The sequence below is a fragment of the Sciurus carolinensis genome, chromosome 1, assembly GCF_902686445.1.
Source record: "Sciurus carolinensis chromosome 1, mSciCar1.2, whole genome shotgun sequence".
Lineage (NCBI taxonomy): Eukaryota > Metazoa > Chordata > Mammalia > Rodentia > Sciuridae > Sciurus > Sciurus carolinensis.
The window spans coordinates 150,434,567-150,452,855 of record NC_062213.1 but is presented as its reverse complement, the minus strand read 5'-3'; the positions used below and the strand labels follow the sequence as shown (position 1 = coordinate 150,452,855).

General features: G+C 34.3%; 1 protein-coding gene across 1 annotated transcript in view; it reads right to left on the bottom strand.

The window, feature by feature from the left end:
* Positions 1-18,289, bottom strand: part of Negr1 (neuronal growth regulator 1) — an 807,725-nt gene that overhangs the window by 162,642 nt on the left and 626,794 nt on the right. Inside the window, exon 6 of the mRNA XM_047539557.1 lies at positions 17,058-17,209. Within this exon, the coding sequence (XP_047395513.1) occupies positions 17,058-17,209 (152 nt within the window). The remainder of the gene's footprint in view (positions 1-17,057; positions 17,210-18,289) is intronic.

The window sequence follows — 18,289 nt, the reverse complement described above, 5'->3', positions numbered from 1 at the left end:
TATAGTTTCAGGCATCTACTGGAGTTCTAAGAATGCATCTTTTGTAGATAGCAGGGACTAATCTATTGCCCTTCCCACTAAGCCTATCATTTCAGATCTCTTCAATGTAGCTGTTACTTGATTGAGAAGGAATAAAGTGGTTGGTAAGTGAAAGACTGGAGCTACTGGAATTCAAAACCTTCCCACCAAAGGAAAAAACTTCCCTAACAATGAAATTAGGTATATGGAAAACCTACTCAGTTTTGAGCAAATCCTTTTGTCAAAAATCCACAAGCTGGCCTAGGATTTTAGATGTTCACCCTTACAGAGAGTTCTGGGTCCTGATTAGGTACTGGTACAAACGTGGTCACACGAGCTGTCCATCCTCGATGATTTTTTTCAGATGTTGTCATGGAGCACAGTGTCCAAGAAACATCTTCCAAGAGAACAAAGACAAGAACCACAGAGAGCAATGGATTTGGGAATTCTTCCCAAGAACACAGAGTGAATTACTGCCCAGTAAGCTACTTAAGGATCATTCCACAGTTGGAAAAGGGAGTCCTGACTCTTCTAACAGGCAGGATCTGATTGCTGATACAGTTGAGTGAATGCTGTGAGTTTTCTTTCCTCATGTTCTCAGAATAAAAACACTATTGCAGTTTTCTGGCTCACAGTCCATCATAGTGTGCTGACTTGTGTGTGACAGAAAGCATTTGTTTTAACCCTCGGGTAATCAGACCAGATGCATCCCATTCGGGCTCATCTAGAGAAAACTGTAACAACCAGAGATCCTGCATCATAGTTAGATCAAGCCTCTGAATGGAAAACTAAGAAATAGGCCTAGTCTTAACAGTTTTGAAAAATATTGTGTTATGTCAGTATTGTTACTGTTGAATTCAACTATTGTTCAATCACAAAGGATAATAATGTTGTCTTTACATTTGAAGATAATGATTCTGAATCATCATCAGCAAAATAGTTGCTTAGAGCTGTTATTTTCCAGTACTAATACACATTCTCTCGCTGAATTTCTGAAGTCATGATTATCTGTATCTAGATATAGCACTCAGTCCACCCAGTCTTTCCTCACTCTCTATTGAGCCCAGACACTAAGTCTGATCTTGCAACAGCCATACGTGGTAAAGGCTGTAATATTTCTCTCTTAAGACTTCTCTTCCCCCACCCATCGTCTAGTGGAGTGTATATACACAGGCATCTATATTAAGCTTATTTATTAACAGAGGGGATGGATTTGTGCTAAACATCTCAGCTCTCTCACCTGCTCCTGTCACAAACTAATTTTCAGATACCAAGCTGGGACTAGTGATAGAGGTTATTAGAGACAAAAGCAAAGTAAAACAAAAGAAATAGGAAACAAGCAAAAGTAAGTTTTCCTGTCCAGGACTTAACTCTTCCTTATACTGGTGACAGCACATATTATACTGGATAATTCATTGGATAGAATAAACTACAAATAAATGAAAACATTTTTATGGAGTTGTTTTCTAGGACACAAATTGTATGCATTAATCAGCTATGATCATGTCATTATTAACCAGGAAATTCTCTAATCGGAAGGTAAGTTGTAATCTATATATTAAGGTAAGGTAAATCTATATATTAAGGTTCTCTATGGATTGATTCAGTGGTGAAAGGATTTTATTTTATTTTATATTTAGAGACAAAGGATTTGACTCCTATGTGTTTTTGGAGAGTCTGTTGCAACATACTGCATAATTTGAAAGAAAAAGAGGTCGGCCTATACAATTGTAGTATGAATTAGTGGACAGACTAACAGTGCACTAAGAAAAAGTTAGGGAAGCATGTATTAGTGAAAGGTTAGACATCTCATTAAGCAGTTCAGTGCTAATTATCTTATTATTTGATCAGCATAATAGATCAACAGAATGAAATAATTGCTTTTCCTTAAAATACAATTTGGCACAAATATCTGTGATTTTCTAGAAACATATAAGGTGGTGATGAATAAGTACTTGAATGCAAGTGGTGCCAAAGTGGTAGAGGAATGGAGGAAGAAACTCAAATAGCCTCATTTAATTAATGGGGTTGTTCCTCAGGCACGAGACATCTTAAGAACCAAAGTACTACAGTATTTCAGTAATTCTATTTCACATTACATACAGTCACCACATTTTAAAAGCTATCAATCATATATGAAAAGATAATTTGGGCTGATAATATTTGATCCAGAAATCTCACTACCATGCATATTATATACAGGACATGAATTTAGTATTTTAAAGAGACATCTTTACTCCCATTTTTATTGTAGCACTATTTACAATAGCTAAGAAATGGAAAAAACTTAAGTGTCTGAAAACTAAAAATGGATAAACAAATTGTGGTAGATACACACAATGGAATACTAGTCATCTATAAAAAAGAATAAACTTCTGTCATTTATCTTACATGGATGGAATTGGAGATCAACATGTTGAATGAAATAAGCCTGGCACAGAATTTCAAGTACTGCGTGATCTCATACATAAATGGAACCTAAAACAGTTGATTTTATAAAATATTATAGTAGAATGGTAGTAACCAGAGGCTGCGGAGATTGGGGAGAGAAATGGGAGAATTTGATTAATGTGTACTAAGTTATAGTTAGGAATAAGAAGTTCTGGTGTGTTAATGTATAGTAGATGATAATGTAGTCTGTATTTCAAAATACTAGTAGAAAGGAGTTTGACTAATTTCACCATTAAAAAATGATAATGTTTGAGGAGACAGATACACTCATCCTCACTTAAACATCACCAAAATATCATGATACCCTTTAAATATCTACATTTTTTTGGCTTTGAATTTCTTCCTCCATTCCTCTACCACTATGGCACCACTCGCTTTCAAGTACTTATTCATCACCATCTTATATGTTTCTAGAAAACAAAACAAAACTAGCAGTCTCTGAAAGTTTTAAAATCAAGATATCTTAGCTCATCTTTGTATTCCCAGCATAGCACAGAACTAGAAATTCAGGTCAACAGATTAAATGGTGAAAAGAAAAAAAAAAAAAAAAGTACTGAAGTTTTTTAAAAATTTGAAATAATGGTTACTCTTTCCATACCAAAGTTGCGGTTTACAAATAATGATTTACTTCCTTTAAAGTGTTCAAGTATTTTTGAAGGAAGTAGATGGTATGAAAGAATTGATTCCATTTCTTTCAAAGGAGTTTAAAATAAGTATTCCTTCTCCCCTGACTCTGGCCAGGTTAGAGGAGAGATAACAATGGATTTGGATCCTATTGTGATGTTAATATGAGACTTTGAAAGCTTTTTATGACTAGATAATATATTTTTCCCTCTGGCTTCATAGGATTAAAACATTACAATATAAGCATCCCCTGAGGCTTCATAATTTAAGTCTAAAGAAACCATGTTGCTTAAAACCTACAGTGGAGTAGAATGAGGTATAGTTAATTACATAAGAAGGAAATAGTTTATGTAGCAGCAAATTTAAAGAAATGCAGTATACTTGTGAAAATACGTATGCATATATTTAACATAAAGACAATATAAATATCAATTGTATCAGAGACCATTATATGAATCGAGAGATGCTGAATTACATCTTTCTTACCTCAAAATAAAATTAAGGGAATTATGTTTATATAGTGAGGGGGACTGAAGTTATATGAGGGAAAAGAAAGGCTACTACCCATGTAAACTCTTACTACGTGCCAAATACTTTACATTTATTAAATTCTTCCAACTCTATGTGCATTAATTATTATTAATTACAATATATAGTTAAGCAAATTGAAGATAAGAAAGATTATGTAATTTGTCCAGGGTTGGACAGTTTACATGTGGAAGAATCATGTTTTCCTTTATAGTCACTGAATTAGATAATGGCATATAGAACCTGGCTGGTACCAGTTCATGAGAATAATAGTTAAATTTTTAGGGATCATGTGAATTCTTCATGAAACATGGTCACTATTAAAATTAAATTATATTAAATGTAAATTAAATTATCTTGTATAATAAATTATAGAAATAACCTTATATTAGTAAATTTCATAACTACTCAAAACTTATCACTTCAAAATTACAGCATTTTACTATTATTTGTGATCTTCAGGTTATTTACATCTATCATATCTGTATTGTACATATATTATATAATGATGTGATATAGCACATCTCTTCCCAACTCTTCATAGTAACATCACTTTGGTAGCCTGAAATCACCCATAGTAGACACATTTATACCATGAAAACTGGCAAATGTTCCACACTGGTTGATTTATTGTTTTTCTGATTGTCTTGACTTAAGAATGTGGGAACAAAAATGCTAATGAAAATTAAACATTAAAGTGTGTCAAGTCTTCATCCGTTACACTTCAAATAACACAAAATAATGAGGGAATTTTCTTGCAATATTTCAAATTACTTTCTCATTCTACAAAGAAGCTGCATGTGTTATTTTAATCTCAATTTTTATCATAAATAAATATACCAACCCATATTTACATTACAATGATGTTCATAGTTGGAACACAACTCCATATGTCATATCACAGTTGAACTACAACCATAGTTTGGTTACAGATTGCCGAAAATCTGTAGGCACCTGTGAAAAGCAGTCAGCTATATAGGATTTACAATAAAGAGAATTGCAGATTATGTTATTATTTTTGAATTTTGTTACACTGTTCTTTATTTCAGTTAAATATTTATCAATGCATCACTGAATAAATATAAATTAAGCCATTAAAATATTACTTAGTAAATCTGAATTTAAATATGGAGAAGTGGTTGCAAGGTATAAAGTTGAATCTATTATAATTGTCAGTATGTAAAATAAATACATGAAGGTGGTATTGTTTATGATGGTATTGTTTATGAGAAAGTGAAGGAAGTTTTGCAAGAAGGGTGGAAGATGTGCAACTATTACATAGAATAAGAGGAAAAACCATGAAACATAGAAATGCATGCTAGCGACCTGTTATGCCCCAAAAGAGGATTTGTATGTTTATTTGTGTCATTGTGTATATTTTAGACATGAAGAGAGGGAGGTGTTTTCACAGAATACAATTCTACAGAGACCCAGAGAAGATTCTTTTACTTCCATCTCAATAAAATTTTAACTTCTGCTTCTAGAACTACTAAATGCAATTTCTTTGTGAACTTTCCTTCTATTTAATAGTAGCATATTATGTTGCATTATTTGTTTCTATTAATTTTCATTTCTTCTAAATTTTAGAATCCTTATTGAAGGATTAGAACTCATTTTTCAAAGGCAGAAGAGATTTTTTTGGGGGGAAGCAAAGTTTTCTCAAATCAAAACAAACATAAGAACAAGCAAACCAAATATCCTTTGGGCAACCAATTCTGTGACTAAGAATATTTTTGAAAAGTAAGTCTGCTTTTCCCCAGGAAGGTATGAGAAAATCTTCCTGCAAATTTCAAGCAAAACCAGGTTGCTTCCCAAATTGGCTGTTTGCACTCCAGGGCTAAAGCTGAAAATGCACAGAATTGCCTGAGTAATTCAATTGCGAGCAGAATCAATGGCTAGTGTGAATGCTGCCCTGGTCAAAGGTTGGCCCTTAGGCTGCAACTTAAATCAATTTTGGGTAAGCTAAGTTTGATTACATTTTCAGTGATGAAGCTTTCAAAAGCAATTTTAAGCTTGCCTATTCAGAGGTGGTTGGGTTCTGTCACAAATCTACACTCCTGGTTAGAGAAGAATCTGTCTCTTTTGGTGATGATTAAGTCCTGGAGTTGGGCAGACATGAGAGAAAGACAAAAAAGAGAGAATGATATAGAAAGCAAAAACAATGAAAAATTATGAATGAGAGGCAATCACTAATAATATATAAATCAGGAATGTATCTAACCTTTTAAAATTTTATAATGATAACAAGAATAAGAGGAAAAGAAATTAAGAAATTAAGTAACAGGGAAAATAAATAATAGATGGGAAATAAGCATGATGGTGCTTTGTGGCAGTTTAAAATTATTGCAGCATATGAGGCTCATTCTCTCAGGTGTGGTTGGCAAGAGAAATGTTGGGGAAATACAGGTGTTTCTGCGAATGTGAAGCAAAATGGGTGTAAGAAACGATGTCAAATATGATCTCCAACAGGCAAGATGCTAGCTTGAGAGAAATAAACCCTTCCAACTTACCTTCAAGCCTGTGGAGTTGTTAATCTACTGCTCATGCAAGTCTTTCTAAAAATGTGTTTACTCAATTAATATTACTCAGTTTGAAAATAGAGCTTTTCTACATTTTTGTAAGCATACCATTACATTCTAAACCATAACCCTCCCAAGGAGTGATGATTTTTTTGAGAAAATACTAATTTCCCTATAGTAACAGCCAATATTTCTTAGAGCATATACTAGTATTCTGCCAATTTTAGGAAAATAAGCTCTTACATTTTGTCTTATGAAGTATTTTAGATAACTTGTGATTCCCTCTAAGTGGACTCAGTAGTGACCCGAATGGTTCTTTGACAAGAATTATGATCTGCCTCACTAATTAGGCAGCTCCACATGTGCACTAATTGGATTGATTTTAAAAAAAAATCAAAGAAGGAACTGAAGAGTATGAAGCTATCTAAAAATCACATTTTAGAGCTAGGCAACTCAAATTGCTTCTTTGCCTTATAACTGCTGAAAGGCAAAGCGGACTGAAAAAAAAAAAAAAAAGGGTAAAATTGGGAAAAATCCAACTTCCTATAAATGTCTGGCTACAGTATAGGTGAAATAACATTTCCACACAGCAAGTCTTGCTTGATTTATTCTAATCTTATTTAAGTATATACGGGGCAGATAGCTAATTTGTGTCTCTATAGAGGGATCCCAATTGAATTACATTTATAAGGAAATCCGTCCCATGCTGAATAGACACATTCAATGAGGACATACCATTTTTAGTCCCTTCCCCAGCAGTTTTATGGATACTAAAACTGAATTTACAGTGCTTTAGAGAAAGTGTGGCCCACTGAAATATCATTGCTTTCACAGTTAATTCCTCCTTTTCTGCCTTTATCTGGAACATCAAAATGGCAAAAAAAAAAAAAAAAAAAGGAGGGAGGGGGCAGAAAAAGAAAGTGTCAATTTCACTTTCCTTTTTCTTTTGGTGGGACACTATATTAATTATGCTTTATAGTAACTCAGGAAAAATGGAAAGTTTAATAATGATGCCCGGTATTTTATAATGATGATTTTCCCCAGCACACCCCTGGGTCTTTTATTAAGGGCCACATTTCCATATTTCAGAGAAAGAAATCTAAGTACCAAAGGGGCAGTGGGTAGCTCAAACTTCATCACCTTTTGATGTGCTCAAGTTACTAGAGCATTCTTCAGATATCCTCATTGCTACAAGGAAAAGAATGCATGTTGGGTAAAGATGTATAAAGAGACTTCTCAGAAACAATGGGAAGGGAATCTCTAACAGGACATCTTACAGGCTCTCCCAGAGATAAGACTGGGAATGGTACTGTTTAAGGAAGTGTCTGCTAATACATTTTCTGTAGACTGAGAATGTTGGCATGCTTTCATTTTTATAAAGCTCTCATAGTCACAACACCATACACACAAGGTCATATTTGACCTAATTTGTTATAGGTTAGAGCTGTGTGAAATAAAACAGCAAGCAAGAAGGTCAATTCTAGTGTATTTTCATAGGTTGCTGACCAATAGAATTGAAACTGAGAACATAAAGGAAATTTCCCTGGAGAGTAAAATCCTTTGTAAAGATGACAAAATGATTAGGCAAGCAGTGTTTTTGAACTAAACTTTATGGAAACTTACTGCAAAGTCAAATATATTAAAATATATATTTTTCTGTCAATAAAAATAATATTGAGATCAATGACAAAAATGTACAGAAGGGAACATATTGGCAGCAATTTTAGTTTTTTGAGTAAGTATAACTTTTTAAATAATATATGCATTCATATATGTACATAAATATTCACTACTATTTTTTTCTTAACATATATAGATTTTTTAGGATCTTAAAGCAGTACAGCTGAAAGAGAACTTGGAGTTTAGTTATTCTAGTCTTCTCATTTGATAAATAAGTAAACTCAGGCCAGAGAGTAAAGTGCTGAAGACATCTTCAATTTAAGGCCAGATTCCTAGGCTAAGACTCTTGGTGAAATTTTATGGCTAAATTTGATCTTTACTTATCTTTTTGGTACCTAATTCCCATAAGTTTGCAGCATTCCAAGGCTGATCAACAACAATAGTAAATACCAAAGTTCCCTTCTCATTTTGGTATTTATTGACCCTTCAGCTATGGGGACGTACATGCAGCACCAGAAGCTTGAAGATGCAGCTGTCAAATTGCCTCTTAACCTGAGAGAAACACAACAGCAGAGTAATTAATCTTTTACAACCTTCTCTATCAACTTGCCCATTTTTTTCTCACTCATTACAAATGAATGCTTATGTGCATGGCTGATTTAATTAATAATTCTAATAAAAAGGACAGTTTCATAACCATATACAGAGGTAGATAAGTGAATCAAAGAACAAATGCTGTTAATTTGGATATACAGTGAAATCAGGTTATAAAGTTATTCAGGTTATATAGAACTGAGCCTACTTGTGGTTATTCATCAACATTTGGATCATATATAATATCAGAATGAAATAAAACTAACATTTAATGGGGACTTATTTTGTGGTAGGCCCCATATTAGCCATTTAGTATGTCCTGTCTCGTTTTATCTTCATAGTAACTCCTAACAACAAAGTTTGCCTCTCTATTTTATAAGTGAGGTGTCTAAGGCTCAAAGATTAAGATTGAGAGAACTATTCAAAATCCCTCAAGTGGGATTATTGTTTCAGGTAGGCTTTGCTTAACTCAAACTTTTTGGTGCACCTAGTAGGAAGTGTTGGAGCAAAGGGAGAAAAACTGTTCTAGATCTAGATTTGATGTTGGGCTTTGACTCACCCCTTTTGGGTTTCAGTTTGCTCACCTATAAAGTGAAATAACTGCTTTAGCCCAGAAGTTTTCCAATCTAGTTCTCTAAAACTTGATGACATACTGATGGGCTTCAATGTTACTGTGCAGTGTGATAGGGAGGAAAAAGGATTTACAGGGTGACCTCCAAGAAAAATAATCTATATGCAATTTTGTCTTTGTTATTTTACAGTCATGCACAGCATCATACTCTTCCAGTCACTGATGAACTGCATAGAAGATGCTGGTCCCATAAGATTACAAAGGAGCTGAAAAATTCCTACAGCTTAGTGACATGGTAGCTATCATAAGGCCATACACAGTGCATCACTCATATGGCTGTGGTGATGATGCTGTAAATAAGACTGCTGCACCAATAGATAAAAGTGTAGCATATGCAATTATAAACGTTACGTAATACCCGATAATGATCATAAATGACTGTGCTACTGGCATATGTGCTCTATTATACTTTTTATCATTCTTTTAGAAAGTACTCCTTCTACTTACAAAAAAACTAGTGACTGCAAAATAGTGTGTTATTCTGGTGTTATTCTGGAAGCATCTCATACATCTTAGGTTACTATGTCCCTTCATCACATCATTCATTTTCTCTTGCACTTGATTTAATCTCATTGTCTTATTCATCATGACCTCAAAGCAATAAGAAATGCTGTGTGTGTGTGTGTGTGTGTGTGTGTGTGTGTGTAGTAGCTACACCATTTCAGTTTGGGTAAGTATATTCTACGTTGTTGCTAGAATGAAGGAATAACCTAATGATACTTTTCTTAAGACACATCCCTATTGTTAAGTAACACATGAATGGACAATAGGGGTTTGCATTCCTTAAAAACTATAATAAAATCAACTAGTACTATCTGAATCACCATGTACTGTAAAGCTCGGTCAGTTGACATGTGTGACTAAAATGTTGATCACATCTGTTTTCAGTTTTCACTCAAGGTTATTTGGTGGCCTGGAGACCCTCATTGTGACTTCTTCAACCTATGAGGAATCATCTTTCTAGTATGGCACAGAACAACCATTTTGCACCTATCTTCCTGAAATACACACAGAATTCAGTGAAGAGGGAAAATCCTCTTCCTTCACTTAAACTCCAATCCAGCAAATTTGTGTACACCCATTATTTGCATAACAATTCTGTCTTTGTGTGTGTTCTGTTTGATGGTGTGCCATTGATAGACCTACAACTGCAAACAATTTCTGTGGAGCATTTATTATGAGAACGTCCAGGGAACCCTTCTACTAACAACTCAAACCCGTGAGAGTAAAGAAAGTTGACTCTCCCTATACTCCGTCTTCAATAATCACCAAGGCTAAATTTATCACTGCCTCTTTTGACCAGAATGAAAACCCTATCTCTTTTAAGTTGTAGGAGGGGAGATCAGTTTTGATCTGAAATATGAATCATTTAAATGTGTGCTATCACTTTTCACGTGGAATCAGGGTTCATAAGCAAAAGTAAGAGAGCCTATACAGTACCTTTCTAACATCTGGGGATATTTGAAGCAAGCAGAGTGCTGAAATATCACTAAGAAGAGGCAAAGTTGATGCCAGATTCAACAATTCAGTCAACAAGTACTCTTTACTTGCATCAGTTGAATCTGAACAGGCAAAAGTTGTCACATTACCCAATTCTTACGTTCTCTGATTGCTTCTTCCATTTCCCTTTTAGATACCAGGTATAGACTTACTTTTTATTTCAAAAGAGGAGGTGTCCACAAAATTAAATAGGCAGAGAAGAAATATTTTCTGAGAGGAGATTTTTCTAGAGAATTAAATAGTACTGACTCTATAAAATATTTGAAATTGGAATTTCATTATTTTATCCATATATAAGCTAAGGCAGGTAAAAGACAAGGTTTGGGTGAGTTCTTTGAAGGTTTTATGTGTAATGTTTTATGAGTATTATTCTGTGATGAATGCTTTGTTACTTTGGATAATTTCACATATGCTTAAAGGCGGAAAGCTCCCATAGCATCCTTAGGACCTATAATTCAGCAAAGGATTTGAAAACATACTTTTGGGGACACTTTAAAGGAGATTTTGGTATGCACATTTGTAACAATACTATAATTATCTATTTGGGGGCTATAAGCAGATTTTTAATTAATATTGAGTCTAGATTTGCTTCAGATATTTTCATATATCAAGTCTCAGGTTGTATTAAGCCAAAGTTGTGTATGAATTTTAAGCTTATTGCTTATGTAACTCTCTTCCTTCTTAATTAATTCTTCTTCCCTCTTTCCCTTATGATGGTGAGTTAAATAAAGGATAAGTGTTCTGACATTATTGTTCTTTCATGAAAAGTAAGAAAGGATGTAGACACAATGTGTTTTACTTACAGAAATGACTATGTTTTTGAGGAATGAATTCTTTCTTAAATTATGGTGTATATTTGATGAATTGAACCCATAGATGGCAGGATGGGACCATTAAGTTCATATTCTTAAAGAAACAGACATTGAAGACTCATGTATTTCGTTGCTCATATTCAAGAAGCAAAACACACACACTTTCACATTTTTGTGAAAAACAACAATGAAATAAATAACTGAGTCCCAAACTTTTTACTTAATAAGGAATTTTCTATAGTTGTCATGTTGTCATTCATTATAAATTTTGTTAAGGCATTTTTATTTTTTCTTTTTGCCATAAAGGCTGATCTACACTGATCTGCAGTACAGTCTGTCTTTCTCTTTTCACTTCTAATTTTTCACTTTTTAAAAATGCAGAAATACTTCAGAATTTTTTAGAGTTGATCTAGATGATGAGAGATCTCCATCGTGTGCTTTTTTGTATTTTCCACCTTTTTTGCTTCTACCTTAGTTGACAAAGTATACTGTAGCTGAAGTGATTTAAAATAGTCCCATTGATGAAATTAGTGTAATTTCTACACTAATTACCATCCCTTTTACAATTACAACCTAAAACCTAAAGAGAAAAGATTTTAAGATGACTTTGTGTTAAATCACAGGCCTTGCTTATTTCTTCAGAAGAGGCAAACAAGCTGTAGAAGAGGAAGGTTTGTAGAAAACCAGGAAGCAGGGCAAGTTTTGTTAACTAAAACCCACATGCTGTGCCTCTGCAGGCCAGGTTGTTGATTTATACACGGTTTTCCACAGAGATCCTCTGGCACAGATCACTAATAACTGCCTAATTGTCAGGCAGTGGATGACTTTCAGACTTTCTTTGGTCTGATGCAGCAGAGGACACTGCTGCCCCTCCATGCTTCCTGAAATCGTTTCCACCCATGACTTCCAAAGCACTGAATCTCCACTGGCATATCCATTCACACTGAATCTGCATCCTTCTGTAGGATGCTCCTCCTCCTTTATCCTCTCTTCCATGCTGACTTTATTTGGATTTCTGTCCTTCCTCATCTTTTCATGTCCATGTTTTTATGAGAAATATGATTTACTCTCATGGCTCAAATTATCACCTCCTTTCTAAATCTACATCTCTATTCTGAACTTTATATCTAGCTACCTACTGGACATTGCCCTAAACTGGATATGTCTAAAATTGAACTTATTCTCTTCTTTCAATTTCTGCCTCATCTCCAAAGCTAAAAGTCTGAATCCTTCTCTAATGTTCTTGTTTGGATTAATGTCACCCCAACTAAAAGTTAGGAATTATCTAGCTTCCTGCAACTCCTATCTGTTCTTCCAGATTGGTTCATCAATTCATATCTAATTTTCTCTCAACCCTCTTACTTCTGCTCTTCTCTCTGTGTACTTATTTTCTTTTGTTTTTATTATTCAAAGTTGAGTATCTGGGTTTGTCATGCAGATGGCTTAAGAAAGTCTTTCAGAAACCAAATCTATTCATATCATTCATACCTTTCAGTGACTCTCCAAATCCAGAATAAAGTCCAACCCTTCTTGTCCTAATCCCTGCCAACTTGTTTAGCCTCGAATCTTAGTATTCTCCTTCTCCTTGTTCTCTAACCATAGAAAATACCATTGCATTTTCAAATGTCTTTACATGAACCGTTCCATGTTAGTCATCTCCTCCCTTTTTCACATCATCCTCATACCCAGGATCAACCCAATCATTTCCTTAGCTTACACAGCATCTCCTCTATAGCTTTCCTTGAGTCATTGAAAGTTGAAAAATGAGACAACGTCTACTCTCTGGATTCCAAAAGAAAATACCCAAATACAGCTGTTCCTACTTAATTTTCTTCTGTCATGAGCATAGTGGGATTTTTATTATTCTAGTAATAGTGGGAGCATAGTGGGATTTTATTATATGGGTGGAGCCATATAAAGCTGAAAAAAATGAGACAATGTTGGCTAAGATGGTGTTTCGAGTAGTAGCTTTGTTATAATTCAAATAGCTATATTAGATACTCTAGAAGAGAGTCCATTCATGGTCCTTGAGACTGGATTAGGAGCCTCTTCTCTGCCCCAGAATAGTACCATTATTTATATTGCATTAGAGTTGCCTGTTTTCTGACCTCATTCCTCTCAGTTGTCTGAGAACTCCTTGAGATTGGGTTCCAGGCCAATCTCTTGCACTGTGCTGTGCACATTGTAGGTAATCAATATAAACATTTGATAAATACATACTGCAAGTTAATGAGCTATCTGGACCTCAAAGTAGAATTGCTATGTTGGTTCTGCCTTTACTCATGGAATCTCCTGCCTGAGTTGCTGCACAGTAGGTATCATATTTAATCATGAATTACTGTCCCAAAATCTGGTTAATGCACTAAGAAAAGGATGGAATTAAATGAGAAGTTAGATTTGATACAACACTTCAAAAATTGCTTACAATTATTGAATGCCTTTCTTTGTCCCAGGCTGAATGCTAAGTGCATCAAATGAAACATTCCAGTTGGTTGCTATCTTGTGAAGGGGGAGTGTTATTATTGCCCTCATTTTTGAAATAAGTTAACTGAAGATTCAGAATTTTGGTAACTTACACAAAGTCACACACAACTGATGTGTGATGCATGTGATCAACTAAGACCTGCTTGACTCCCATTATGTGAACAGCACGCATACCCCATCCACATACTCTAAAGTGATCTGCTTCCTTTGTGATCATCTTAGTTATGAACTGCAGCTTGCCATTTATCCTTTTGGTGATTTAGAAAATGTGAGTTATTACAAGCCAGAAGTAGATTATAATAGTTTTGTAATAGACTCTTGTCCTAAATACTATGAATGAAGAGCTGATTCCTAGTGGTTAAGGCTTTGTTGAGTTTGAGGGCACGCTACTGATCACCATTGTAGCAGGTAGTCCACATTTCCAGTCACAATGACTTTGACTTATTAACTATTCAAGGATAGAAGTCACAAAAACATGAAAATTTTTGTGTTCTAAAACATGTGCCAAATATCACCATCTATACAAATGGCAGGCCCCTTGGTGTCTACCTCCTTTCTCCTGAGCAAAGATATGGGCAAGTTAGCATTACATACCTCCATAACCTATAGAAAGCACTGACCTGTAACAACTGAAAGAGGTTTTTTAGAAAGTCACAGGTCAATGCTGGATCTATTTAGGACTGATTTCTAGTCTTGGATCATTTCTCTAAAGGTTCAGTACCTTTCCCTTCAGAGACTTGACAGGAATTCTTATGGAGGGAGGTATGGACATTTATTTTAAGAATAAGTTTTTATATATGAAATAATAACACTAATTATTAAAGAAAAGCGATAAAACCTACAGAAAGGACAATTATGTTATACGTAGTGATTTACCTTTTGAGGAGCATATTGTGAATGATACAAATTATCTCTGACTTTCTTGATGATTTTAAGTTCATAGAGACAGGGAGTAAAGGGTATTAGTTAAAAGCCTGGGCTCTGCAGCCAGACTTTCAGAATTCAAGTTGTCACTTACCAACCACTTGACTTTGGCCATATTTATATTCTCTCTGTAAGTTTCCTTATCTGTAAGAGGGGAATTGTGGGATCTAACTTTAAATTATGTGAGAATTAAACAAATCCACATAAAGAAATTAGAATAGAGTCTGCCCAGAGTAAGCTAACAAGTGTTATTTGTAATTACAGAGATATTGCCTTGTATCTCTGGAGGTTGCAAGTACACATTCTGCAGCTGAAACATAGTTCACGCATTCATTTACTCATTAATCCATTAATTCAACTATTTAGTGTTTAATTCATTTATTCACTAAGCCTTTACTAATTACCTGTTAAATAGCAGGCACTGTGCTTGTTGGTAGGGCAGATAAAATTGTTTATCAGACATTGATCCTTCTCAAAGAACTCATGGTTTGGCAGAAAGCTTAAAACTATACAAAAATAGTACTGGGGGTAGTAATCTACCTGCATAGTATATGTGAGATCCTGGGATTGATCCCATCACCACAAAAATAAATACAATAATTTTATAGCACAATAGAAATGCTTAGTGCAGTGGGTACTTCAGAGTTGGCATAAAAGAGTTCTGCATATATAGGCATTTTATCAAACTACCAGGGCTATGTTTGCAATTGCATACAAGATTTGCATGTTTTGACTTTATTAACAAAATTAAAAAGTTTACTAGCACTTACTGTATCTCAATGGACAGAAAGGCAGTGGTAGAGATTACGAGAGTTCATCCTGAATATTCTACATTTAGAAGTCTTTCAGCAGCACATTATTTCCAGATGATAATGTTAATGTTGTCAGAATAAAACAGATATTTAAATAGGTGACATTTGTTCTTAATTTGTCACATTCATTATTACTCCAGTTTTGAAAAATCAGGATGTGATTTAGAAATTTAAATAGCAAAAAGTTAATATGTTTTAAAGCCTTAAGTTTTTTCTTTACTTTGCCTTTTAAATTCATTTATTCTTTTAGGCTCTTGAATATTTAAGCCATGTAAAATATTAATAATATACCAAAGAAGTATCAATGTTTATATTAAATTGGAATTCACATTGTTTTATAACATTTTCAATGGTTTACTTTATTCATAATTATACTAAATAAATCATCTTCAAGGAAGACACTTGAGTAAATATATTATACTATAATTATTGCATGGCAAATAATGTTTCTCTTTCAAAATTTAATATTAAGAAAAATTAAGCTAAAATAATAAAAATGTGATAAAAACTTGATACATTTTATTTGACATCAAAGGTTTTAAATCATGGCAATTCCAAGTTCATGAATCATGAAACTTACAATAATATATTTTCCATAGTAAGAACATCTTATATTCCATCCCTGTTTCTACAAAAGGGAAAAGATCATTTCCATGATGAACTACACAGTATGTGTATTTTTCAGGGATAGCTTACTATCTCACAGGATGTTGATATGAATACACATGTCAGGTAAAGTATTAAATATAAATAAAAGGGTAATTCAGATAACTATGTAGGATTGAACAGTGTACTTTAGTTTTCTTTGAGCATTTTGAGAAACACTCAATTTGAAAATTAGAAATATTTTATGGTTGCAAGTATTTGTTGTTTACTTGATTTCTAAAATGCACTAAGATTAATTGCTGAGGAAAACAGTATAGAGTTCTCTTCCTTTAACTGTTCCCTTGTGTTTGCTCTCTTATTCATTTCTAGTATTTAGTACTAATACACACTATCAATGAAATACTTATTTTACTGAGCTCTTAAGCTGTATTCCAAAATACAGGTTTGAGTAAAAATGTTACCTGTATGGATAAAATATTTTGTCCATGATTATTTACTTACTCTTTCATCTTACTTATGGCTTGTGAAATTCTGGCTGTTCTAAGGTGAATGTCTAAAGAAAACTAACTAGGAGTAAAGCAAGTCATAATTAGCGTATGCTTGAAGATAATAAAACACATTTTTAAAACCCCCCAAATATAAACAAAACCCCATTACAGCAACTGTCCTCAGTCAGAAGTCACATTTCTGTTAGCCCTATTATTTATGTATTTTTTCCTTAGCTCTAAGACATTTTACTATGCACATGTAGACTTTTGTAGGAATCACAAAATTCTCACAGAGCCCTATTATTTGGGAACAAGGTTTTCTCTGTGTAAGGGATGTGTCACATTAGAATGAGTTCTAAAATGCACGTTCCACTCTCAGGTTTCATCTATGCTGATGTATAGGAGCTGGGAGGCTCCAGGAGTACTTCTGCAGTACTGTTACTTACGGTTAAGAGGCAGGCTCGCATTGGTTGTGCCGAGCTTGTTGGCAGCCACACAAGTATAGTTGCCGAAGTGCTCCTGTGTCACGTTGGTAACAGTGAGAATGGATCTTGTGCTAAAATTTTGAATAATAATTCCTTGTTGGCCATTGAAGAGCCTAGAAGACAAAACAAAGTCCAGGTAAATATGTATCATGAACATGAGTTTTATGTTTACCTTAGATGGGTAGGCTTGCCAACCCATAAGCAGTTTGATAACACTGATGTTAGCATACAGATGATAACAGTGCAATTAAATTTTCCTTGCATTGGTAGACTTGAGGGAGGAGAGAATGCATAAACAGCTGCAAACTGTTCCTATGGGATAATTTGTGCTACAAAACAAACAGAGCTTGGGTATCCACAGGACCCATTTATGCACTGTTTTGTATTATAGGAAATTAAACACAGCCTACCAATAGTAACTCATCTATTAAAGTCAAGACAGAGAAAAAGGAAGTAGATATGAAGATATGAAGATTCCACTTAAAGCAGAAACTGACGGTTTCTAGGCAAGCAGGTTAGCATATATGTCTAGGCCCGTTTAGGTAACATAATTGAATAACTTCCATGAAACTTAACCTTACAACTATGATAGGATGTTCTAAGACCAAAGTCAACACAACATTACCATTGCCATGGAACACCCAGATAGACAATTTCTATTAAACCTAGGAAGACACAGCAGTATAGTGTTTAAAACTGAGTCACATCTCTACGATGTGTTTGGAATGTGCCCAAGAAAGTGCTTAAACCTCTCTGGACCTCAATATGGGATTCCATTTAACTTGATTCTACCCTGATTTACTAACAATTTCTTTTCAGACATAGTAGCAGAAACCCTTATTCTCAAGCAGCATGGCTTCATGTCAGCACATGTTGTGCCCACTCATTCTTTGTCCTCTTCCTGAATCTTCTCCCTGTCCCTTATACCCCTTTTTCTCTCTGCTACTCAGATGTATCCCTCCTGTGAAGGCCTGTCTTAAGACATCTCTTTTTTCCTGATGCTCCTTAAATGACTCTTCCCTCTCTGTATTCTTTTCTTACTTGTCTCCTCCAGCAGTTTCCATGCACACAAGTTTTTTTTTTTTTAAACAAATAAATTGATTTTGTTTTAAGTTCCTGTAAAGGTAAGAGTATGTAGATATACTTTCTCTGATATTTGAATCATACATAGTCCTTTATAGTGTTATCTCAGG